At 42.0% G+C, this 26,389-nt stretch overlaps 1 protein-coding gene across 3 annotated transcripts in view; it reads right to left on the bottom strand.

Annotated features, from left to right (window-relative positions):
* Nucleotides 1–712: 712 nt before the first annotated feature.
* Nucleotides 713–26,389, bottom strand: part of FBXO38 (F-box protein 38) — a 35,911-nt gene continuing 10,234 nt past the window's right edge. For all 3 annotated transcript variants that reach the window (XM_082213006.1, XM_082213007.1, XM_082213008.1), the window contains 14 exons: nucleotides 26,173–26,303; nucleotides 24,741–24,911; nucleotides 22,971–23,113; nucleotides 20,729–20,948; nucleotides 19,676–19,795; nucleotides 16,986–17,165; nucleotides 14,875–15,573; nucleotides 9,529–9,629; nucleotides 8,924–9,026; nucleotides 6,790–6,956; nucleotides 6,129–6,274; nucleotides 3,507–3,610; nucleotides 2,340–2,453; nucleotides 713–1,368 (listed from right to left, as the gene is read on the bottom strand). In XM_082213006.1, the coding sequence (XP_082069132.1) occupies nucleotides 1,190–1,368; nucleotides 2,340–2,453; nucleotides 3,507–3,610; nucleotides 6,129–6,274; nucleotides 6,790–6,956; nucleotides 8,924–9,026; nucleotides 9,529–9,629; nucleotides 14,875–15,573; nucleotides 16,986–17,165; nucleotides 19,676–19,795; nucleotides 20,729–20,948; nucleotides 22,971–23,113; nucleotides 24,741–24,911; nucleotides 26,173–26,303 (2,578 nt within the window). In that variant the 3' untranslated portion in view covers nucleotides 713–1,189. The remainder of the gene's footprint in view (nucleotides 1,369–2,339; nucleotides 2,454–3,506; nucleotides 3,611–6,128; nucleotides 6,275–6,789; nucleotides 6,957–8,923; nucleotides 9,027–9,528; nucleotides 9,630–14,874; nucleotides 15,574–16,985; nucleotides 17,166–19,675; nucleotides 19,796–20,728; nucleotides 20,949–22,970; nucleotides 23,114–24,740; nucleotides 24,912–26,172; nucleotides 26,304–26,389) is intronic.

Raw genomic sequence — 26,389 nt, 5'->3', positions numbered from 1 at the left:
GCATTTCATATCCATTCACTCAGAGACATTAATTAATGCACAAAACACAGCTTTCAGCAAAATGCAGGGAGATAAGCTCTCTAGAGATGCACGAAACAGAAGAAATAAGATTAGATTCCAGCCATTTGCTGAACAGGAAATGTGTTCATATCCAATTACTACTAAACGGCTGGATCTTTTACTTCAACCTTGATTATATAACCTTCCTGTGTCAATAAATAACTCCACATAACTGCCAATCTTATTTATGCAAATACCCAGAATGCTCGCATAATTTGGTATCTCGAAGCTACTGAGACAAAAGATGATGCACTGCTCTATAATTTCCATCTTCAGGGTTTACGATATTCTGAGTTTTTTATTCACAGAATAGCATATCAAGAATGGGATTGGAAGGTGAGTGCCCTCTCTTTTCTTGCCATTCTATACAATAAAAACCTAGCCAATATTTTTTTATCAAGTGTATTTGCATCTTTTTAGAAAGGCAGTGTATCTTGGAGGAGGAAACTGCAACAGAAACCATTTTTTAATGCATTGCTTTATCTTGCACTCTGGCCCACAAACTTTCTGAAATAAGATAGAAGTTCTCAGTTTGTGTGTCTGCGTTTAATCTGACTGTTTTCTATAGGTCATGCCCTGCCCACTTCTGTCACTCTTTGACTAGCTTAGCGCCACTGATTTAGTTCCCAGTGAAAAATGCATGCGACTCAAAGACTGTTCAACAGATTTACTCAGAATGGATTCTTAAGGATACTCAAGAGGAAAAAAAGGCACAGATTAAAAGAATCCTGTGACTCCCAAACGTAGCATATGGAAAGTTGCCCATGGCAAACAAAAAATACTGCTATGAATAAAATGAGCTAAAAAAAATTCAAACTTTTCTCCCTTGCCATAATTAGTTGCCTTCATTAAAATGGAACTTTAAATTACATTTCTTAATATAAACATATGAAATAAAGTCAACTTCAAGAAGATTTTTTTTTCTACGTAGAGTCCTCAGTGTATAATGCAACTTCTCATTATACACTTGCTACAAACTCTGTCCCAGTAGGCATTGGGGCAATTGTGAAGCACACAAGTTCCAAGACCTCTCAGTGCACTAAGGTAAGTGGAAGGAATCCACTTGCTTTCTTTGCCGGCGACACCAGTCCAAAGGAAGGAAGGGCTAGAAGGCTGCAGCCTGATCCCATCAGATGTAATCATCCTCTACAGGCTCCCCATTGACATCACAGTAATGGATGAAAATGGCTACCACCCTCTGGAAGACACCTTTCTTCATTTGACGGTGCTCAGAGATCTCTTCGCCTATGGTTTCCATGCAGATGTCAGCTGATAGCTGTCCTTTCCTTCGGGGAGCATAAATAGTAGCTAAAAATAGAAAGAGAGAAAAAGAAAATAGAAGCAAAAGGAATTAACCATGGAATTTATACTCGCTTTTAAAAAGGAAGGAGTATTTTCTCAGGCATAAGCATCAAACATTCAAACTGAAGTGTAAGCAATACAAAGAAATGGGGGGGGGGGATTTGGCTATTCCATTCAGCCTAATAGTGCACAGGGGTCACCATCTCTTTGGAGAAAACTGTAAAAAGCATTGTGGACACCAGAGCCTCTTCTGCTGGGTACAACAGAGTGCTTCTTTTCACCCAAGCACATCCTGCGACACTTTTTAACCTGCTTTTCTCTCATGGCTGAGTTTTATTGCTTTAGCGTTGTTTGCCATAGAATTGGAAACAATAGAACTAGAAAGGATCTCAAGGTCGTCTAACCTTGTCAGTCCTCCTTGCATGTTTTCTGCCTAGCTGGAATGTGTCCTTGAGCTCTAATTGACTCTTCCTTGCATGGATGGAGGACAGGGAACAGTATGTATAAAACGAGTCTACTGTACAATGATAAGATTTACATTAACTATTCTGTCCACTTTGGACCCACCCACCACTGGTATGTGGCCCATGGAAGGTTGCCTAGAAATATGGCCCTCCATATGAAAAAGGTTCCCCACCCTTGCCGTATATAACCTTACCTTACTCAGCAGTTAGGAAATATCGTTCTAAATAAAGTTGTTGTCACCTGATGCTGACAACTTGCCTTCCATACCTTAGTGCATTCCAGAGTCTGCCCTGAGCCCTAGCAGAATGTAACTGCTGACTTGCTGGAATACAGAGTAAAGTTTCACTCCCAGATCTGAATGAATAAGGAGGAACACAAGGCCTTCTATCAGAAAGCCACTAATTTCAATGAAGCTTTACTGCATGTCAAAGGTGGGCACTGCTTTGGGTATGTTTTGAGCAGATGGGCAGCACAAATGTTCTTCATCAGTAAAGATATTTGCATTCACTTACTTTTTTCATCATCCTCAAAGTCATATCTGGCATAGCCATTAGGCTCAGCTGTTCTGAGTGACCTCAACCAGGGGAAATCCGTTATCATAGAGTACGGGGCGCCATCCACAACACCTATGGCAAAGGCAATTGGAAAGAAAGTAAGGACATTTTCATGCTGTTTCGTCAGCTGTAATCCCCTCTGTTCAACCTACAACTGCCTTTTAGGCCAGTCTAGGGAACAAGGTGTGTGCATGTATTTGATCAGTGGTAAGATGTGTGCATTGAGGTGGATAGACTGAGTGCACCCACTGGGCCTGCCACCTCTGTACACACCTGACCATCACACATGAGATGATGTAGAAATTGAGGGGTATAACCTGCTCAAAAGGAATAGATTAAACAGGAAGGGAGGAAGAGGAGCATTATATGTAAAGGATGTGTCCACTTGTGAAGAAATCCATTGGAGCATGGAAGGCAGATTGAGAGTATATGGGATAAACATGGTAGGAGAGAGAACAGTGACCTTACTGCTACAGACACTCAAGGACTTGGATGGTATCTTCCTAGTGCAGATTACCAAACATTCAAAAAGGAGAGATACAATAGCCAAAATGGAAAATAAGCAGTAGCAATTATAAGCGTTAAAACAATTGCTTATCTGGTGTATTTTTTTACTTGTTCATGCAACAAATACAATGCTATCCTACTTTATGGGGTTTTCGTGCTAAAGAGTGCACAGAATTTTTGCTGTTCTGCCAATTTAGGTACCTGATTCACAGCACTGACTGAGCTGATTTTGCATCCTACTTGAGTGTAATGCAGGTTTGGATAAAGTTACTCAAGCCATCTTATGTATGAGTCTGAGTGACAGGTGCATTGTTACATATCTTTAGGTGCCAGGCAAAAACATTCCTCTTCTTCAAGGCCTTTGGCTAATTTAACAATCTATGGCCTTTTAAGCCGCATCGGGGGATGTCATAGTTTTTGTTCATTATGATGTAATGTATTTTGTGTTTTTATATTGCAAACTGCCCTGTGATTCTTGCATGAAGGGTGGAATAGAAATTTAAAAATAATAAATAAATATAGTCATGGCACGGGAGACTTCAACTACCCTGATATCTGTTGGAACTCAAAGAAGTATTTGCTTGAGAAACAGAATATAAATGTCTCTATAATGCTCACCTTCTAACGTGTACATGTCTCTCCCCCAGGGGTACTTTGTATATTTTTTCAGGTCATCTTCTGTTCGCGTGGCTTCAGGGAAGAACTCATATTTAATAAGTTCTCTAGAGGGGGAAAACAAGAACAACAAATATGAGTAAGCATGGAATTCTATATGAGAAATATGGAATATCTGAAACATTGAATTCTGTCTGAGAAAGAGGCGTTATAATCCAGTTTTGTTTTTAACCACTTGGCTGGTCACCTCTGGCAGCCCACTGCATTTCTATGCTGTGTGTGGAGGAGGGTACTTTGCATCCTCCCCACCTGTAAATCTGGGATCTGTTAGGCCCAAGAAACCACTGGATTCTGAGAGCCCTACAGCAGTAATAATCAACCAAGACAGATGACAACAGTGGAAAAGTCTAGGCTCAGTGTAACTTCTTTGGAAGTCTTATTGGCTGTTGACATCAGAGAGACTTATTTTGTTGATGCACAGTGACTACCCAAATGTTATTTGTTGGTAACAGGGACACTTTGGTAAGAGGCGGAAAAACGTCTGTGATATGGAGAATAACAAATTCTTTACAACCTTGGAGATGGTGGAATGTGCTTACAAAGGCACAAGAAGAAGAAGAGACATTGGTGACACTTTACAGCAGAAGAACTGTGGGGCACCCACGAACGACTGAATAATCTACAAATCCACTTGCTGACTCCATACCCAAAATGACATAAATGGTGAAAATAGTTGACCCAATCTCTCTATTCAGACTCACTTCCAGAATGTCTTACATTTCACCCCATTTCATTTATTTGTTTTTATTTCCTAGCTTTATTCCCTGCTTCCTGTCTTGCCTCCTTGTTCCAATTCACAAAAAGGATCTTTTATTCACCCTCTCCTCCCCTGCACCCTCAGCACTGCATTATTGGTTATGGACTTTACTCTGCAATACGAAGGAGTTTTTCAATGCTCAGGAAACTTAGAAGGGTTTTGAAAAAACAAACACATCAATCTGAGCTGCAAGGAGTTATAGGCTTAGGATGTCTTTCAAATTGCTTTGACTGATTGCTTTGTCAATGCTATTATTATGCTGGTTCATATTAAGTTCCTATCTCTGATTCTCATACTGCCTGAATGCATGTTTTGTTATTTCTGTCCTGCAGGCCTGAAATATTAATTCTCTACTGTTCCTATGTTGAGCATTTTGGATCAATAAACCATTTAATTTGCTTCTGCTACAATCTTGAGCCTCTGGTCCTTCTCGCTGGTTACACTTTACTCACTGGGGTGCAAGCGGGAACACAGGTTAATACTGCCCTGTGGAGAAACCAAGCAGGATGCTGGTGGAAGCACTTCATCTCCCTCCGGCCCCAGAAAGTGATGCTCCCTCCTGAATATCCCAGCACAGAAAGCAAGAGAGCTGGTAGCAGAGGACAGAGCGTGCCTTCCTTCTGCTGCCAGTATTCTGTATTTCTTTGCTAGACACTCAGCAGACAAACCTCCTGCACACCTAGCAAAGAAATACAGTAAGCCAGTGGCAAATGGAAAAGACATTCTGTAACTCCTCTGCTTGGTTCCTACGCTAGATGAGCAGGACACCCCCACATGTCCAGCATAGAAACACAGGGAGACGGCGGAGAAGGGACAAAGCAATATGTGCTTTGCCACTAGCATGCTTGGTTTTTATGTGTTGGGTATGCAGTAGGTGAAGCTCTTTTCTGTGTGATGGAGATAGAACCCAAATGGGCTTGTGGAGGAGGGAGGAATCACTCATTCCTAGCCTTCATAGCCTTCAGAATGTTTCCCGTGCCTGCTTTTCACTCATAAGAGAGGCAGACAAAGGAGCACTGGAGTGTTCTGTACATCCAAACGCAGGCCCTCCTAAGTGTAAAAAACAGGCTAGTACCTTGGGGGGTGGGGTGGAGTAACTTACAAGGCTATGATAATAATAATGAGGACAACAGTTATTGGACCTGCTCTCATTCCACTGGCTCATAAGGAAGAACCCTTATAGCTATGAGGATTAGACAGAATAAAACTTAACATGAATCACTACATTCACACAAGAAAAATACAATGAATACACCAATGTTTCAAAACGCCATCAGCTTTTAAACGATTCCCAAAAAGAAATGATGTCTACATCACACTAAGCTGGGGAGGGGAACCTGCAGTTCTTGCTTGAATAAAACTCCCATAAATCTCTGGCTGTTGGTTATGTTGGCTGGGGCTGATGGAAGTTGGAATCCAACAACATCCTTGGGGTGGTGGTGGGAGAGAAGCATAGGACCTTTCTGACTCACAGATATACAGTGGTACCTCGCAAGACGAATGCCTCGCAAGACGAAAAACTCGCTAGACGAAAGGGTTTTGCGTTTTTTGAGTCGCTTCGCAAGACGAATTTCCCTATGGGCTTGCTTCGCAAGATGAAACGTCTTGCGAGTTCTTGCGAGTTTGTTTCCTTTTCCTTAAAGCCGCTAAGCCGTTAATAGCCGCTAAGCTGCTAATAGCCGCTAACAGCCGTGCTTCGCAAGACGAAAAAACTGTAAGACGAAGAGACTCACGGAACGGATTAATTTCGTCTTGCGAGGCACCACTGTATATTTATCCATTACAGTTCTATTCAGAGAGAGACTCACTGATTAATGTTTGCTATTGTGTCCATCCAGCTTCGAATGCGCACTTTGTTACGAACATTTGGAGGGTTACTAAATTCATGAATTACACAGATGTGGTATGGGTAGGGACCACTAAATATCTTCTGTTCTAGAGTCAGTGTGTCAACCTGTGGGAAAAAAAGTACAACATGGAATATAACCAAAATAAAAGAACAAAATACAGTCACATAATCTACAAGCTGTGTCCTATCATCACTCCTAGTTTCCTGATAAAATATGCCATACTTCTCTTTTGAGAAAGCTGCAAGGAACAAAACAGCATGATGAAGAGATTCTGTACATGTTTTCCAACGAAGCTCTGCCAACACTTACAAAAAGCAGACTTCTCAGGGCACCTGATTTTCATTTATCCCCAATACGTCTGCACCTTATCCCATTCTGTTCTGAAGTAGTACCTAACCCTCAGGAGAAGCTTTATTGGGGTGCCACTGGAAGCTTATCAGAGTAGTGAGGATTAAGAAAAACTTGATGCAGAATTGTTTTCTGATAATGCAGCACCACTGCATACAACCCACTTAGACATGCAAATTTCTCATTTTTTAAAAAATGGGGGGGGTGGTGGACAAGACTCAGATGTTGAGGAATACAAACAGTTTTGAGTAAATGAAATCCATCTGAATACCTGCTGCATTGGACGAAGGTAAATGATCCGGTTTCTCTCTGGTGGTATCCGCAGTATCTGATCCAGTACCTGATCCATATTTAATTTCTTGCACTGAGCATAGTCAAATCGATTGACAATTGGTGCGTTCTCTACCTTCAAGTGCTTAAGTACGCGGCATCTGGTGGCTACATATTCCAGGACAAGAAAATTGTGAAGACCATAAGATAATGCATGTAGGTATTTAGGTTTAGGGTATTGGCTATGGCCACAGACAACCTACCACATTACAAAATGTTGGAAAGGCTGTGTTGTCTTATTGCCAATTTGTACGCATTTAGCAACAATAAAATCTTAATTTGCATTTATTTGCTTTCCTAGGGTAAAATTAGGAAATGAAAACTAAAAGCATAAAAAGTGAGAAGTATGACTAACTTTTTAATCTAAGCATGCCTTATGTCTTCACTGCTGTCTTATCTTTTTCGCCTCCCTGTTCTATCATTATACAGAAAAATTCTGGTGGTCCAGAAAAAAGGAAAAGAAAGAACACCCTTTAGCCCATTAAGTTGGGAAATGAAGCTGCCAGGAATCTAGAAGCACTGACAACTCCTCCTATCCCAAAATTATAACCCTATCTGGAGTGTGGAAGCTTAACAGCAGTCATTTCTTAAGCATTTATTTTCTTTAAAAAAATGACATTCATTAAAAATATCAGAGACAATTACAACAATCATACACAAAGCCATACACTAAAAACCGTAACAAAAAGTAAAAATCAGAAATCAGCTCACTATTGTGGAAAGATGTATTCTTAATTGCCTGCCTAAGCCTGGTGGAATAGAAAGGTTTTCAGCAGGCATTTACAAGTTGGCACAGAAGGCACCTGCTGAATATCTGTTGGCAGAGTATGCCACAATACCAGGCCAATGACGCTACAGGCAGTTTCTTCTTGTTGTCAAATGAGCTTCACTGAATCGGGGAATGATCAACAAGGCTCCTGCAGATGATTTCAGTGACTGAGCTAGGATATAAGGGTTCAGGTGATCCATGAGGTAGCTTGGACCAGAGTTGTTCAGGGCTTTGCAAATTACCGTATTTTTCGCCCTATAGGATGCACTTTTTCCCCTCCAAAAATGAAGGGGAAATGTGTGTGCGTCCTATGGGGCGAATGCAGGCTTTCGCTGAAGCCTGGAGATCGAGAGGGGTCGGTGCGCACCGACCCCTCTCGCTCTCCAGGCTTCAGGAGAGCCCCACCGCCAGCCCCACAAGCTCGGGGGACAGCGGGGAGGCGGAACCGACCTGGTTTGAAGGCTGGCAGAGGGCTTCCCCCTCCCCCAGCCCCGCAAGCTCCCAGAGTGATGCCGAAGCTGCACGCAGCTTCAGCATGGCTCTGGGTCCCGTTCTGGGGGCTGGGGTCAGGGGAAGCTCGGGCTTCCCCCGCCCCAGCCCCGCGCCTGGGGAAAAATAATAATTCCCCCCCTTTATTTCCCCCTGCCCCAAAATCTAGGTGCGTCCTATGGGCCGGTGCATCCTATAGGGTGAAAAATATGGTAATACAAGGACCTTGAACCTGGCTCTGTAGCAGATGGGCAGCAGGTGCAGCTGTTTTAACAACGATGTCATATATTGTTGGCCAGATGCTCCCTTGCTGCATTCAGCACCAGCTGGAGCTTCCAAACCTGGTCCTAGAGCAACCCTACATGGCATGTGTTACATTAACCCGACTTCAAGGTTACCAACACATGGGTTACAGCATGGAGTATAGCTGGTGAAATGGATAGGGTTGTATCCAACTATCTCCTCTTGGTTTGTGAAAGGCTCTTTGCTTCAGGGGAGGGATGTGCTTGCTGCAATTTTCCCTTTCTCCCGTTGTTATTTGAGAGTTCCCCAACCCACTGGATCAGACTTTTCCCCTCAAGGGAGAGCAGAAGGAAGGAAACAAACAATGAAAATATCTCTCCCCACCTCTTTCCATTCATAGAAGTCTCTGCTAGATCGAAGAGCCTTCTGAGAGCAGAGGGAGACAATGGCTAGAGTCCGTTATGTTCAGAAAATTAAACAAGAAACCCTGTGGTGCATCTGGAGATGTCCCAAATCTGATGAAAATTTATACAAGTTTCCCAGGCATCAACAATTACAATTAAAGTATACATACCGTGAATAAACATCATTTTAGGGCAATCTTTCAGCACCAGATCTGTTATGCCACAATTTGTCAAAGTGATCCCAACAAGGTTTTTTGATTTCAGTGTAAGAACCTGGAGAAATTATTTTCAAAATTAAAGACCACTACATGAACCACACACATACAGACAAACAAAACATTTACCAATGGTGGTGAAATCAGGGCATCTTCTGCAGAGTGTGAGCAACATCATAACATAATGATGTGGAAATATTTGACGGCACTCAAGCAGGATGGTTAAAGGGATCGTCTGACATTCCATTCTACTAGAGGAACGTCTTCCTCCTTGCCTGCTGGTCTTTAGCAGCAAAGATACTCAGACTACAGGCCAGATATGCACTGCACACAAAGAACTTACAGTAAATTCTGTTGAAATGAAACCGAAGAATTTGCTTGCTATCCCCTTAAGACAGTATGTGATTTTTCAGTTTGACAGTGCCCTTTTAAAAAAATACAGTCAATTGCGGAGTAGACCTTGAATGAAAACATTTTCTGCGGCATTTAGGGGCATTCATCCATCTAGGCTGTCACCAAGATGGCACAGGTTTCCAGCTTGGGGCTCAAAAAGGCCTCACCTGGATGTGGTCATCCTCAATCACAGGATCGCTGGTGCTTGTGGACTTGTCGGCCGTCCGTTTTCGCTTCACTGAATGCCTGGGCTTTGGTTTGGTCGCTTCTGGGAACAAAAACAAATGAATAAAAGATTGGACATTTCTTATTTGTGAGCAGCTGTAACAGGAATAGCAGAGTCATTGTGAATGGTTTCTTAGATTAATGAGGGTCTTGGAAGTAGCTGGCCTGCAGTGCTTAGTAATTATTGTTATTTTCAGGTTAATTTATACTGAATACATTTTGATACACTTGTATATTGCATTGTGTGTGTGTGTACACACACACACAATCCAAATAAACGTATGTTTAACTATCTAAGTTTGATAAAGAGGTCCTGGAGAACACAAAGACTTGAACAGTACTTCATGTCATTTGGGCTGAACTAATGAACGCCTTGCCCTCATGTGGATTTTGGAATTGCTCTAGGACTGTAACCTGAAGCATATTTACCAGGAAACAAGCCTTACTGGGCTCAGTGGAACTCGCACCAAAGCGAAACATGCTGAGGTTCAGGTGGTGGTAGGACTTACAGCAGCCAAAACAAATAGCGTTAAACCCTTAAGGATGGGTTAAGAGCTGCTCCTCTGCGAACAAAGGCTCATTTTAAAGGGTCCCCCAAGTATCCAGAACAATTTTTTTTTTGGGGGGGTGAGGAATAAGAGCCCTCTGAACAAAGATGCCTCCCACCCTACTGCCAGTGGGAGCATCTTGTTAGATGAATTCCACTTATCAAAACTCTAGCTCCAGCCTCTAGCTTTGAATCATCTACTTATATCAGTCTGAAACTACTCCTACCACTACAGAGAAATACAAAGTCTTAGTAGGCCAGCAGATTACAAAAATAAAATATTTGTCTAAATAGTGGTTCAGATGGAGAAGACTTAGTTCCTCGTGGTATTTTGTTCAGATATTATTGAAAGGTTATATAAAACCATTAAAACAAAATACAAACAACCAATGTGGTTGGATGGTGTGAAAGGGGCACAGCTGAGAAGGGAAAGTTCGGTATTAGGACCTATGCGCTCTTTCTGTTTAGATTCACGTCCAATGCATATTTACCCTGGGTCTGCACACCTGCAGGGAAGTGACATTTACAAGAGCTCTGCTCACTGAAGCAGACAAGAGAAGGGGACATGCAGTATAAATATCATCTCCCTGCCTGCATACAGCAAGGAGGAGGAAGAAAAAAGGTTTGAGAACTGCAGTGCTTGGAGAAGTCATTGTACTTTTAGCACCCCGGGGGGGGGGGAGAGATGGACTACACTACTTAAAAATAACAGAAACACAGTTCAGTGAAGAAATAATCATTTAGGATTCCTAATTTCCTTAGAATTACAATAGATCCTTCCTTTGGGTAATAAGGAAGAACATATGAAATATACTTGGGCACTAATTTTGCTGAGTAACTTTTGATAAGTGTGTCTTCAATAGGAAAACTTGGGCATGGGACACAGCTGATGATATGCTGTGCATCACGTCTCCCTTTTTCTCTTTTATTGTACAACAGGATATTTTAATGCCACCATCATCACAGAGGTGTCTGTGGAGGGGATATATTGGTTGAAAATGTATTGTAACTTTTGAACAAATGTTTATTTATTTTAAAAAGTCTATTTCTGAGTTCGCCTTTGGCTCAGCCTTGTTGAAGTCTGCAGGGCCCCTGCAGGACAAGGTCAATAGGCACCACACTCAGATGGCCAGAAAATGTCAGTAAAAAAAGCACTGTGGTTACAGACACACACCATTCAAAAACAAGTCTTATAATTGGGATATTACATGAAACAAATTCAATAGGTGAAAAAGAAAAAGAGTTGCTCAGAGGAATACAGCCACTTTTATCTTGATTTTATAAGGTTTGAATGATTAGGGTTGTTTTACTTAATATGTGATGGAGAAGAAAAAACAACATTTTGATGGATTCTGTCCAAAGAGATCTCAAGAAGGCAACTAAATTGTTTTAGTGAATATTTAATTCACTAAAAATCAGCCATCAGCAACCTCAGTTTTTACAGTCTTCATTTGCTAAATATTTCTTCTCCCCCCCAAAAAATAATCTTTATTAGTTTTCCAGTTACATACTCCACTTACACATAATGTGTTGCATTTTACATTTATACTTACTCCTAAGCACTGACTTCCCTCCTTCCGGTTTTTTTATATCACATATAATTTTATCGCATTATTTTCATCCATTTTGTATTTTGTTATTCATTTTCCGTATTTGTATACAGTATATCCATAAACAAATAACTCCTCCTGTTTATACAATTCTTGTTGTCTGTTTGTATTCATTTACAACTACTGTTAGTTATATTAATCTCCTTATACATTGTGCTTCTTATTATTTTCATTATCCATCACTTTTCTTAATCTTTCCCGTTATGAGGTTTATTTCCAATTCTACTGGTTTCACTATTTCATCTTATCTTTCCTATATACGGCATAATTTTTTTCCATTCTTTTTGAAATGTTTCCTTGCCCTGTTGTCTAATTTTCCCTGTTATATGCAGGGAATATGCAGAAATAGCCATTTGCTAAATATTTCAATAAATGTTAAGTTAAAAGAAGTGCAGAATAATATCAAACCATGAATTTCCTTTGCATTTCTTTTTAAAAAAATAAAAATAAAAACCCACCTAAATATGTGAAACATCCTGCATTTACAGCTGGAATAATTATACAGCACCTTCCAGACGTTGGGGGGCTCTCACCCCCCCATCAAACACAATCATCAAAGCTAATGGGAGCTGGAGCCCAACAAAATTTGGAGGGTACAATGTTGGCTCTCTCAGAATTACAGACAACACGTAAGAAGTTATTTTGATTAGGAAAACCTCTAGCTTAGGTTGCAATAAAATTAATAGACCTTAATCATTAAATGACAAACAATCATTAAATGGTCACTAAAGCAAGTGAGGTTTAGTGACTATTGTTTTTCAGTTTTAATAACCAAGATTTTTCTTTAGGTTACATCACCCTTTTCCTCCCACCATATAAAACAGCAGTGATCCTTTCAACGCTCCGAGAAAAGGAGCAAATCTCAATATTTCAGGTATCGATGCTGAACAAAATAAATTATTTTAACTCCACCTATCAATCATTCAAAGTGGGTAGACAAAATGCATTACAGGATAATTAATTCACATTAGGAAACGTGCACTATTGCTTAAAGGTACACATATGTAGTTGCATGTTGGTGTGGTAGAATGTGCCCCAAAGGTCAACAGAATGTTAACTTGGGGTGAATGTAGGCCTATCGCTGCAGTGAGCAGAAGCAGAAATGCAACATGATCTTCCCAACTGCTTTGCACACACATGAACATCAATATGACCAGGGTCAACAAGTTACAATTTGAGGCCACCCTAAGGGGCAGGATCTTGCTCCCAAACTTAAGCTGCATCTCTGAAAGGTAGCATGAGATCTGGCACAAACCAGAGATGGTGATGGGTAGTGGAAGTGTGTTAGTTTTCCCTGCCTTTTTGCCTGCTGGGTCATGAGAACGTGCCTTCCGCCATTCCTCTTCTGCTCAGAGCTGTATGGAGCAACAAAAGCTTGTTTCGGCCTCTACCATGTAGCTGGAACCTCAGGGCAGCTGTAAGAGACAAGCTTTCTCTATGCCCTTCCAGCTCAGCCTCTGCCTGCTGGGTGGCTGAAGCTCCACCTCCTCAGCAGGCACAGAGAAAAAGCAGCCATGCCTATGTCACAGCGGGAGTTTTCCCCTGAGCCAATCTGACTGATAGCATCACTCGACTGGTGTCTTGCGAAAGAGTCTGATCTTCTGGGTGAAAGAGTCTGACCTTAGTTGATGATCTCCCAAACCGGAATGAATCACCTTGAATTGGAAGTCATTATCTGGTCTTGCTATGTTTAAGGGAAACTGCTCTGGGAACAAGTACTGTATGCAGCAAGAAAAATGTCTCTTCTGATAGGAACGACTGAAAATGAATGATTTCCTGGAATCTAACGGGTTGTTGACAAGCACACATTTAGGAGCGAGTCTGAACCAGTCCTGCCTTTAATCAGGTTAAGGAATAGAGATCCTTTTGATTTAATTTTGCCTGGAGTTATAGTACCTTGTGATTATAGGATAAATGGAATAGAGAGAGAAGTATTTTTTTTTAATAAAACTGTTCTAGAATATATGACTTGTGACCTGCTCTCATTGAATATGTTCCTAAATTTCTTGCAATTATTTTAACCATGCTTTATGTAAATATATATTTTTGTAATGGGAGCTGGGTAACAAGTCTGCTGAACCTACCATTTATGTGCCAAACAAAGCCTCAGCAGAAGGTTGCTCCCTCTCATGGGTGAAATACCAGTTAAGCCCCGGTTCCTGGAAATAACTCCTAACTGGGAGGTATTCGTAAAAACTTCCTGGAAGCGGCTATAAATGTGGCACCTGCACCGTTCTAATGCAGTTCTGAGCCAGAAGTTTCTTTTTGTTCTCTGCTTACACTCAGCAACACTCCCAGTCTCCAGCTCAAGAACTGGGAGGAAGACTTGGACTTCTTCTGCATCCCAGAGCCTGGATGGCCCATCACCTAAGATGGCTGAACCCAGCATAGAACTGCTCTATGCTTTGAAAAAACATATACCAGAAACAGTATGATTTAGGTGTGGTGAGAAGTTTCAAAGGCTTATGTGATCACAGAATCCAGTCAATATTCACCAAGTAGCTATCAGTAGAGGGACGCGGGTGGCGCTGTGGGTAAAAGCCTCAGCGCCTAGGGCTTGCCGATCGAAAGGTCGGCGGTTCGAATCCCCGCGGCGGGGTGCGCTCCCGCTGCTCGGTCCCAGCGCCTGCCAACCTAGCAGTTCGAAAGCACCCCCGGGGGCAAGTAGATAAATAGGTACCGCTTACCAGCGGGAAGGTAAACGGCGTTCCGTGTGCTGCGCTGGCTCGCCAGATGCAGCTTTGTCACGCTGGCCACGTGACCTGGAAGCGTCTCCGGACAGCGCTGGCCCCCGGCCTCTTGAGTGAGATGGGCGCACAAACCCCAGAGTCTGTCAAGACTGGCCTGTTCGGGCAGGGGTACCTTTACCTTTACCTTTAGCTATCAGTAAGCTTATGCTTTCATTTTGAAAGCAGGCTTCAAATCAGATTATAAGTATTTGTATTTCAAGGAATCCTCCCCCACAAAAAAAAACTCTCTCAAAGAGCGAGTGCTCAATAATCAACACCCAACACAAGAACAGAGAGAAAATTGCATTTCTGCTCTGACATTACGACAATGTGGCTGGTCCTCGCCCTTCTTTGACAATAATGCACTGCTTTGATGCAAAACTTGGATAAATGAAACCATACCTGACTGAGACACCAGAGGCACATGGGAAAGTCTGCTTCTGGCTCTCGTGAGAGGCCTGCGAGGGTAATCTTCATTATATTCCATTTCGTATCTGCCTTGCTGTGAAGGAGGGCTCCGTTCCTCATTAGCAGTCCCACAGACTCTCTCATTAGTCCTCCCATTGCTGGCCTCCCCTGAAGAGCCACAGTTTGGTAATGTTCTTAGGGAGAATTCCGCCCCTCTCACATTTGGCCCATTCATACCACAAGCTCCACTGGTAGATGGGCATTCGCCACCCGAGACGCCATTAGTCCTCCTTTGCTGGTTCTGGGGCATATAGCAGGAACACCTGGAGCACAATGGCTTCTCCTCACTGTCCCTCTCACTGGAGCTTTCACTCTTGCAGAGACACTTCCCAGAGTCCTCTGTTGCTGCGGAGGGGGCGTCGCTGCAGCTATCAGCCGTTTTCATACCATCTGGGCTTGGAGACGCTGCAGTGTCCGAGGCCCCCGGAGGCCCAGTGCCGCCACCACAACCAGGGTAACAATCCTTGCTTTTGTTCCTTTCCGCTGTCACGTCACTGGCCGCTTTCATATCCGCTTTAATTTGCTCACTGGTGACCTGACAGCCTTTCTCGCAGCTGCTCTCCTCAGAAAGAAACAGTTTGACCCGGTTGGCATTGCACCTCTTCCGCAGCGGAGCTTTGCCTTTACCACTCACTGCAACAACAGGGACAAAAGGGAAGAGAGCTACGAAGTGATAGAAAGTCATGGAAACGCACCCCGTTAGTTATCAACACACCCTAGACAACCTGGTGAGACACCTGCTGCGACTGTTGCAACGTTATTCCAAGCAGGATAAGATACTGTGCAGATATGTTGAGCCACGTCACTTACTAGAGGTTCACGCCTTGAATCTGTTTGTTTAAACATATTGGGAGGAATTCAGCGTAGCACTAAGCAGACTGCTCTGTCAGCACAAGCATTTCTACTTGTCTGATGGAGTGATCTGCCCTCTTCTCCCCCTGCCTATGGTTCCGGGGGTTCCTTCCCTGCCCAGGGCTAACTGGAGGCAGGGTGGGAGGAATTGGGAAGTCCTTGTGCACACTTCCACCAGTGGCACTACTTAGTTGAATCTGACCCACTGTACTGCACACAGTCAAGCTGCTCAACAGGCTCAAATTAGTCGTTGCACCTAATTTCTTCTTACGGTAGCTACCTAGTTAACAAGAAACATTTACAGCCCTTCCATTTATTTATGAGAATCTTAGTTTTCAAATAATTTCCTTTCTTCTTGGACTAAGTTGTTCAAAAGATATGTTGATAGCGCCCCCACCCACCCCTGATGCACTTACCCCTCAAGTTTACACTGGCATACTTTTTGACCAGAAGGTACGGCTTGTGGAACAGTAAAATGTCTACAGTATCCTGGCCTCCTGCCTCATATTTTGCTGATGTGCCTTGTCCCCACTTTAGGTTGCAGGGAGGCTGTGCAAGAAAGACACAAGCCGTGAAGAAATAAAGGTAACTGGGATCAAATCCCTCAGGAATCTGCTAGAGAAATACATTACAGATGCTTAGCCTGTCGAATCTTAGCAAAGCATGTGGAAGTTTTCATCCAAAGCCTTTGAAGTCGTTCAGTCAATTCTGAATGGGCCTACATGCAAAAAGGATTGCAATTCACTTTAGAATTCAATTCCTCATTATGTATGAACTTGGGGGACTGCGGTATAGTCCATCCACAGAACACAAACCAGAATCAAACTGTTGTACAATTTGGAAATACAAATTGAACTGCAACCCACTTGATGGAAACCACCCAATAACTGTGAACAAAGGGACTATGAACACCAAGTAGCCTATTTCAGTTACAACAGAGCTACCTCACACAAGTGGTTTGGGGGGCAACTACACCACCACTGTCATGTAAGAAGGCATCACTCTTGCAGCTGATCTGCAGAAATATGGAAAGAACAACAGAAATGGACATGAGGGAAATCTATCTATCTTTCTAAAGTTGGACCACAACCACTGTGAACCACATTCCACAGAAAACTTGTTTCTGCATTTTGTGCTTTGTAACATAACAAGGAATATTTTTACGACATTTATGAAGAAGCAAAAATTCTCACCTGAGGGCTCCCGGATTTCCACTGAATCTCTGACTCTCTCCTCTCCATCTGAGTAATTTTGTGCAATGCTATTTGTAATACAGGATCTTGAGGTGGCTGTAGTCTCATCCTCATCTTCACTGTCTGAATCGTGGACAGTAATAGGTGCTAGCTTTACATTTGGCTGAAGGCCACTGGGCCCTGGAAAAGAAGAGAAAGTTCAGCAACAAACTAGCATGCTTTCCAGAGATCAGGGTGCTTTAATTCACCTGACTGAGCAACTTACTCCTTTGAAACATGCATACAAAGTAGTTGGTTTTTACATGGTTAGTTGGCATAGCTAAGGACCTTCTGCACTCATACACCTGGCTAGGTCTCGCTTCACAGTTCCCCTCAAACACCAACAACGCACAACAAAGTAGAAAAGAACGAACAAAACACAACATGTACTCCATTGTGTTTGGATCTGGAGTTATTCTTAGTGTTACGCTGTGATCTTCTCCTCTTACTTTATTAGCCCCTTCCCCACCAATTTGATCAGCCCACCTCACAATCCACCAATCTACACTGCAATTAGAAAGCACAATGTGCTTTATAAATTGCAGGCACTGTACTGAGATTAGGGATGAAATCCAACAGTACATCCGCCAGCCAAATTGACACAATTGACAAAAAAATTCCCTGCCCCCTGCAATCCTTCTACACTCCCCCTCTAAATATGCTCCAGAAAGTTAGAAGACCCTCAGGAGCAGATGAATATTTGTATGTGTGGGCGGCAGAAGGGCCATTCAATGTTGGCTATTGCCCTACGTGCTTATTGTTTCTTGCACATGGAAAAAGCAAAGAAAAATTAAAGCCACAAGGTATCTCACAGTAGCAAATATGTTTACAATTAGAGGTGGGCTTCAAGACTTCTCTAAGGGTGAAAAACAATCACCTCTCCTTGGTTAAGGCGCCACATGTGTACAGGGATCTCTGTACAGCACAGGGCCCTCAAGAAGTGCGGGGAGGGGCATTTTGTAGATCAAAGGAAGAAACTGAGAAGAAATTATATGTAACAAAATGAAGCAAAGGAGAAGGATCTGGACACAGCCAGAATCAAAACTGAAACAATTTGAAGCACGCACACAACTGTGTGCTCAAATGCTGAATTTTATCTAGCTGTACAAACATCAGGATGACGGCAAGAGCTCAGTTTTAGAATTTCTTATTCCCTAAACTGGAAATAGATCTGGGAAATATTGACAGTGTGGTGATGTATGAAGAGGTAGCTCTGAAGCTGGTGATACTAATTTCCGCACTGTTGATATTGGGCAGCAAAATGGAACCATCTCCAACTTCTTGAGAAAAAGCAGGTTAGCGAATTAAAGTAAGGATGAATTTGTAAGAGAATGGCAAACAAATGAGGTACCTAATCTCATTTATATCCCCTTAGCATTTACCGAACAGAGAAGCACTGGGTGGAAGTAAGCCCATGGCCTACTGTGGGATCAAACTGATATTTTCCTACCTAGCAAATATATAGCTGCATATGATTAGAATGCACACTGCAAATGGAACTTTTTTAAAAACAAGAAATTAACCACGCAACATCCTAGAGACTTTCTAGTCTCTAGACTAGTCTCTAAAGCAGAGGCAGCATGGAAGCATACAAACTGTTTCACAACTATTCTTGGTTTGACTTTAACACATCTGTGAAGAGCTCCAAATCAGACTGGAGCACGGGAAGCACTGCTTAACACTTTATTCACAGGATATTACTGTGATCAAAACCCTGCCCCCTCCTGGCTACTCTTCCCCCTGCAGGGGAAACCATACTAGGTCATCATCAGTTTGGCCCTGAAGGAAAAACAGCTACTGACATGGTGGAGGTGCAATTCTGATTCAGTAAACAGCCTAGATGGAAGAGAATGAGCCGCTCCCCCCGCCCCAATTCAATGCATGAGTTGAAAACAGAAACTGTTTGGAGACATGCCGCAAGTCTCCCACATCAAGTCGACTTTGATCCTGTGTACAAAGATATCTAATGTGCTGTAAAACAAGTGATTGAGAACAAGCTGCTTGGGTGATTAGTACAATTTGCTAATACCAATTCAGCTTCTCCTATTGGGGGCTCCACTCTCTATGACGCTATTAAAAGGTTGCAAAGAGAGGAACACTGGCCATGAGACCACATGCAATCAAGGCAACTCAAGATACAGCATATGATCATCTTAAACACCTCACAGGTTATTAATTACACAAAAGTATAACTGTATAATGCAAGAACCCCAGTCACCTGCATTGCAAACTTAACAATCAACAGAGGATGTCTTGGCAGTCAGAGTACAGCTAGTTGGAGCTTGCAAATCCATAGTTCAAATCTTGCCTTGATTATTTGACCTTAGGTAAATCACTATTGGCCCATATATCTGCGATATGGAGGTAATAATAGTGGCTTACCTAGCGGAAGTGTGCTCAAGATTTCTGAGATGATGTATACAAAACTCTTTTTGCATCTGAGAAATGACTATAAACGCTAAATACTGTGGTTAATTTTAGGCTATAGAATTACTCAAGTTCACTGACTTTACAGTTCTTAAATAGTTTGCATTATTAATTCTAGAATAAATGATATTGATATCTCTAAGCAACAAACAAACAAACATACATTTTTTTTGTAGTAAGTCAATGAAGCCTGCAAGTGGATGGGAGAGATCCTGACAAGTTACCTGCTTGTTCTTCATCAACTTCCATGGGAAGAAGTGCCTGATTAGTTGCAGAGGCTTCACTGCGGCTCTCTGCCATAGCCACTCCATCTTCCTGTGCTACCTCCTCCATTTCATTCAGTGCTGCAAAGAGAGATAAGAATGACTGAGATAAGGAGGATGGAGACACCACTCTTTATTAAGGAGGCAGAAGCTAGTCACACATAATTGCATGACAATCTTAGGAAGGCTCCAAAGCACTGCAACTATGGAGGAGCATCTGTCTTTGCCCGGGAAACTTAACAAGGCAGATCTCCACTAATCTGAAAGGCATTTAGATCCATTTCTATATTGTAGCTTTCGATGAGGACTCTGGCCTTTACAGAAATCATTCTCAGAGAGAAAATGGGGGCCTTCATGCCAAAAGAAGAAAGTGAATTTAAACTGATGAATGAAAACTGAAACTACTAATTTAACTGTATAATATTTATGGTGGTTGTTATGCCAGGAGCATTAAGTCACTTTAGAGCTGTTAAATAGGAAGAAAATACCATTAACTGGTTTTAAGTCCTCCTGCTGTGGCAACATTATGTATTGACGAGAAATGATAAAAGTGTTATTAATGCCAAATCAAAATGAATAGCTTTACAGCATTTTATGGCAATGGAAGTGTTAGGCGTTGCTCAGAAGCTTAGGAAATATAATTGTGAACATTGATAGCTGGAATATCAATTGGAGATGTTAATGTGTGCTTTATTGGTCAATAAAGCAATAATAGTCCACAGCGCCTGGAGACAGTCAGGTCAGGTATCCACAGCAGTGACCAGAGGGGAAATGACTGCTGGGAGCAGTGCAGAAAGAAGAAACGCCATAGTACACTTGCATCAGCACAAGCAGATGCCTTCATCTGAAAGAAAACATGACTCTCTGCAGCCACAGCAGGCGCTGTAACTCTCCAATGGTTTGACTTCACCCCCAAAGGCGCCCTCTTCCATTATCTCCCAAGACAGATGGATGCCGACCAATTTATTGGTTCAGTACTAAAAACAAACAAATAAAACTGTTTCCTGCATTTACCTTCTGCTGCAATCTGCTGTTCTTCCACCTGCTCCTCCTGTCGCATCTCGTTCTCCTCGTTCTGGTCATTTGGTTGCTGGTGGTTGTTATGGTGTATATTGGCATTATTGTTCTGGTGATTATTATTGTTGTCGTTTTCATTGTTGGAGTTCTGATTGCTGACCAAAGCAGAGGACACACCAATCCCAGTGCCTGCACTAAGACCTACACGAGCACAACCCTGAAATGCAGTAAAAACTGTTGACAGCAATTGGCAAGAGGCTCCAAAACAAAACACAGTTTGAAATCAGCGATATCTTCCATGATACATACACCACAGTGTACTGCTTCTTAAACAAAGAGATTTGAAGCAAGCAATTCCATGTTGCCAACTGCTCCTAGCCTCTGCACGGCCATTTCAAACCTCCTGCCCTGAGACAAGTGAACACTTCCCACGAGCCAAACCAATAAGGTTGTGATGTACAAGTCAATCATGATGCTGTGAGCTATACAACGCTACCTTTCTGGTTACCAGTTGGTTTAATATGAAGAGACAGAACACTACAGGTAACATTAGGAAGGTGTTGTGAGTCATCACACTATTAAGACAAGGAAGTACAACATGCTTTTGCAGAAATCTATTGTGTAAATTTATTCTATTTATGGAGGCGAATACATAATTGTGGGAAAATGTAAGAGGGGGTATGAAGTTGGTTTGTAGCCAAGGATGCAACCCTACTTACTGAACAGTAAGCAACATTAATGTAGTGGGATTTACTTCTGAGCAAACATACACATGACTGCATAGCAAGTGAATAAAATTTCATGAGTGATGGCTATAACTTTCCTCTGTGGTTGGCTCTGCCTTGCCTTCTGCTTCCTCTCCTTCTCTGCCCTTTGGGGCCTTCATCTCTCACTCTACTTCTCCAAATCCCTTGCTGTTGCTCATTTATATTTCTTCATTTATGTTTCAAGACAAAAGCCGCACTCGTCACTGCTCACATTTATTTTATTTTATGTTTGCTTTTTTAAATGTATTTTTATTAAAGATTTCTTGGTTTACAAAAGTATGTGCAATGTCTCTTTTTCAAGTTACATTTTCTATAGATCAGTTTCATTTGCTGAGACATTAGTGTTACATTAGGAAGAAAAGGGGGAAAGAGGTAGAGGGGGAGTGGTGAGTGGGGGTGGGATTGGGTGGCGATGTTTCTATTTTACTTCACATATGTATGGGGTTTTGTGTCAGCGTCGCTTGTGCAGGTTCTCACATTTATTTTTAACCCTTGATTTCTCACCATGACAAGCAGAGAAGTATCTGAATCTTTCCCTAGTCTGGTGCAAATTGGTTGCTAAGCAAGGAAGCAAGCCTGAGGATAAGGGTAGGAACTGGAATAGCAGCTTCTGATGATACAGAGGTACAGCTGTCTTTCTAAAGTAGAAGACAGCAATGTTGTACCATATGCAGTCCCTAGGGAGGAAGGGACAGGTGTGTGTGTGGGGGGGTGCTCTTTCCTGGGTGAGAGGCTGTAGGCTTTCCAAACATATGCTATTATTTCAGCCTGTCTCAGCTTTTACATAATCCCTCTCCATCAAGGCAGACAGATTCACAGAAGTGTGATACATTGCTACAGAATACATGTAGTGAAATATGCAAACTAGTCATGGCTCTCTGGATTTTGATAGTCATCCTGTATTGTTCAATCTTGGGCAAAGTAAAAGATTCCATTACCTAACAAATCTAATTTTCTTAAGCATGAAATTAAACCAAATGAAAAGAAAGGGGGAATGCGAAATATAAAGATCTGCAAGAATTCCAGCAAAATGAGATCGTTGCAGCGATGTAGACGTAATTCAGGCATTCTTGTAACAAGCTTCTTGCTTATTATAATTTGCAGTATTTATACTAATTACAGTGTAAATAGGTATCTGAAGAAGTGTGCATGCACACGAAAGCTCATACCAAGAACTAACTTAGTTGGTCTTTAAGGTGCTACTGGAAGGAATTTTTTATTTACTGTAAATAGGAATTATAGTAGTAATTATACTACTATAATTTGCAATACTGAACTTGTTTTCATTTTCATGTTACTGCTTTCCTAATATGGTCACTGAACCATTGTTTGAATGTTTAAAAACAGTTACCTGAAGTACTTTTTAATTAGAAGTTTAAAAAATACCTACCAAAAGTCGAGTATATTTCACATACCCTAAAGACATTTGAAGCACACAGCAAAGTAGACTTTAAAAAACCCAAACACCATACCTTGGGAGGTTCCCGGAACATCTGGTCCAGAGAGATAAACTCCAGGCTTGGCAGTAACTCAATAAACTGACTAAATGAGTCTAGTTTTATTGCATGGCATCTCACCAAGGTGAGATCAAACAGCCGAGTCCATCTTGAATGATCTATTGCAGGGTGGGGAGAGTGAGAGAAATAAATGAACTTAATTAACAGATTTCTTACCTAAAATCTGCTTAACTATTCCCCACTTAAAGTTTCAATTTAGAATCGCCACCATTCTAAAAAAGGTATATTTCCTGGTTATTCTGATGCATCCACTCTTAACTGAGGTCCTTTGCCTACTCAGAATGGCAAAAAACAAGTGACTAATAAAATCTAGCCTTTTGCAGTTGGTTGCTAAGACAGAACAGAAACTGTCACTATGGCCCAAAAGAATTTAGTTTCCTAATTGAAAATGTATTCTCTTAATTTTGGAAAAACAAGAACTGAACTCCATTTCTTAGAGACTGGAGTTGTGTAGCACACAGTCAATTAGCTCTTAGAAGGGAAATAAAATAGGGAAAGGAAATAATTTTGTTGACTGTCCAAGATTTCATTTAATCAGTAGGTTTTAATGGGAGGAATCATTCTGGTAGGAGCTTCTGTTCATGAAAGGTCTCCTTTATGAGCCCAACTTTCACTCTATGAACAAAATAAACTTTAATGGATCCCACCCATTAAAATCTGCTGGCTAAACTTGAAATTTTAGTCAATAGCAAAGTGGCATTCCCCCTTCTATTGATTACTTCTAGGGATCTCAAAAGTTTCAGGGTACACAATTCCTGGTGGCTTGTAGGTGGAGTAGATGGAGAACCCCCATAGCATGTGAAAGTATTAGAATACCCAGGAAGTATGGATTTCTTTATAATGGGTGGCACTTTGCCTTTTTACCTCAACACACCCCAATACAATTTATCAAATCATCATCACCAAAACAAGATCAAGACATCTAGTATGCAGCCAATAAAAGGTGGAAGAATGGGATATGTTCAAGAGATATCTACAAAAAAAATAACAGTGATATACTACATACACTCGAGTATAAGCCGACTTTTTCAGCACATTTTTCATGCTGAAAAAGCCGCCCTTGGCTTATACTCGAGTGAGGCAGCGGTGGCACAAGCGGCCCGAAAGCTCTTTCTTGCCGCTGGTCCCGCCACCGCCGCCCACCTCTCACAAGGGCAGGCACAGGAGCCGCGTTTGGGAGAGGTGCTACACTGCGCTGTGCCTCTCCCAACCGCGGCTCCTATGCCTGCTCCTGCGAGCAGCAGAGGCGGTGGCGGAGGGAACGAGCAGCCCAAAAGGATCCCATTCGGGCTGCTCGTTCCTTCCTCCTCCACCTTTGCTGCTGTTGGCAGCGGAGGAGGAGGAACGAGCAGCCCAAAAGGGCTCCTTTCAGGCTGCTCATTCCTCCTCTGCCTTTGCTGCTGTTGGCAGCAAATCTCTGAAAGAATATTCAAATTGGCTTACCAAAATCTCAAAAATAAATAAATACATTTTCATCAAAAGCCAAGAGAGATGGTGTCAAACAAAATATCTCAGGAAAGGGTGTGCAGAGTTAGGGTAACACAGTTAAGGCTCCATCTCTGGTTGCCACCTGCTTAAACTCTGAAGTCATACTGAAACTTAAAGGTGTCTATCAGAAAAGTGTAATAATCACTAACAGTGGTCAATTTAATTAAGTAGGGGCTGCATTTTGTTTGCTAAAGTGCTTTAACTCCTTAACCAGATGTATTCTTGTGCACACATTACCTGTGATCCAACTGCTTGGATTGTGCAGATGAGGACAGTTGTATATAACAAGGTATTTAATGGAAGAGAACACTTCATTCACTGCTTTCATTCCAATGTCTGTGATGATGCCTGGATTTTCAACCACGTCAGCCAAGCCATATTTCACGAGGTCCGCATTAATCATTTTACCTGGGGTCAGGGGAAAGAGAACAGAAAAAAATAGCAACTTGCTCTTTCCATAATTCTCTACAGCAATTCAGTCTGGGCACTGAATGAGTGCTTGAGTTTACCTGCTGGACCCAAACAATGGGAACAGTAAAGCAGATAAAGTGAAGCCTTTAAAAATCAAAGTGCTTCAAAAGGTTGCAAATTCACCCATCATTGGTCTATAAGAGATAGTCTTTATATTGCCTTTCACTTGTTTTAAACTAAAAACCTCATCCATCAGAACTGCCAATGCAATCTCCCTGCCCCTTGCTTTATAAGGAATCAGGATGTCTAGTTGTGCCCCCCCATAAGGGTACAAATCACAGGGCTGGGTATGCAAGGGAGCAGGTATGAAGTAATAATGACATTCCAACCGACTTCCCATCACATCTATCAATATAAAACATCTCCAGAGACTTAGGATATTTACATTTGCTGCTTGCATGGGATGAATGTCAAGTGAGCAGGCAAGTGGCAAATACACGTCCCTTCCTGCTCCTGAAGTCTTGCTTGTGCCAGTCCCTAGACTAGCACTGGTCAAAATGTTTGTCCATCTCCTGGCAAATCAGAAAGAGCAGCAGCCCTGAGGCAGGAGCCACAATCCTCCCCTGTATTTCTATAGCTGGGGAAATGCCAACACATGCTGTTCTCTTCTGGGAAGAGGGACAGTTCATATGCAATAGGCAGAAAGAAAAGAAGGAAGGGATAGCAATTGCTGGCTGGAAAAAGAGCTGCCTTCCAATTTGGGCTTGAAATAGTGCACGTCACTATCGTAGCATTTTCATGCACTACTGACTCCACACCACATGGGAATTCTGAAGAATGTAGATTGTTTCCATACCACCAACAGATGGCACCACAAAATCCAATGCCCACATGTCCATATTAGCACAAGCTATTTTAGTCAAGGTTCCCTGTGTAAGACATTCGCAGGTGTCATCATGGAAAAGCATCAGCAGGGAACTAGAGGCTGCTCATGCATTACACAAAGATGTAGCATACAGCCGCTGGCCTCTCTAAGATTAGAAGCATATAGACCAGGGATGGGAACCTGTGGCCCTCCAGATTTATTGGCCTCCCATCTGTCCTAGTCAGCATGGCCAATAATCAGATATGATGCTGTTGGACTACAACTCACATCTGGAAGGTGAAAGGTTAGCTCATCCCCGATCTAGGCAGATAACATCCAGATCTACCCTAACATCTGATAGATAACCCAAAGGAAAATTGAAGGATTTCATACACTGCAGCAAAAACTCATCAACGTATCCAAGATGTAGTGTTTCAAATTGTGGAAACTCCAATTCTGCCATTTTTAGTGCAGAGAATACTCCATCTTTGGTTAGGGAAGGCTGGATTCGTACTTCGTGCAACCTGAAAAGAGAAGAAACAAAATGAGAAAAGCGTAGACTAACAAATATTTCCTGGCACAGAATATGCACATTCACATATAAGACAAT

This window comes from Podarcis vaucheri (assembly GCF_965113315.1).
Source record: "Podarcis vaucheri genome assembly, chromosome: 2".
NCBI classification, from domain to species: domain Eukaryota; kingdom Metazoa; phylum Chordata; class Lepidosauria; order Squamata; family Lacertidae; genus Podarcis; species Podarcis vaucheri.
Note: the sequence above shows the minus strand (reverse complement) of the source record. Positions and strands in the feature narration are given on the sequence as shown.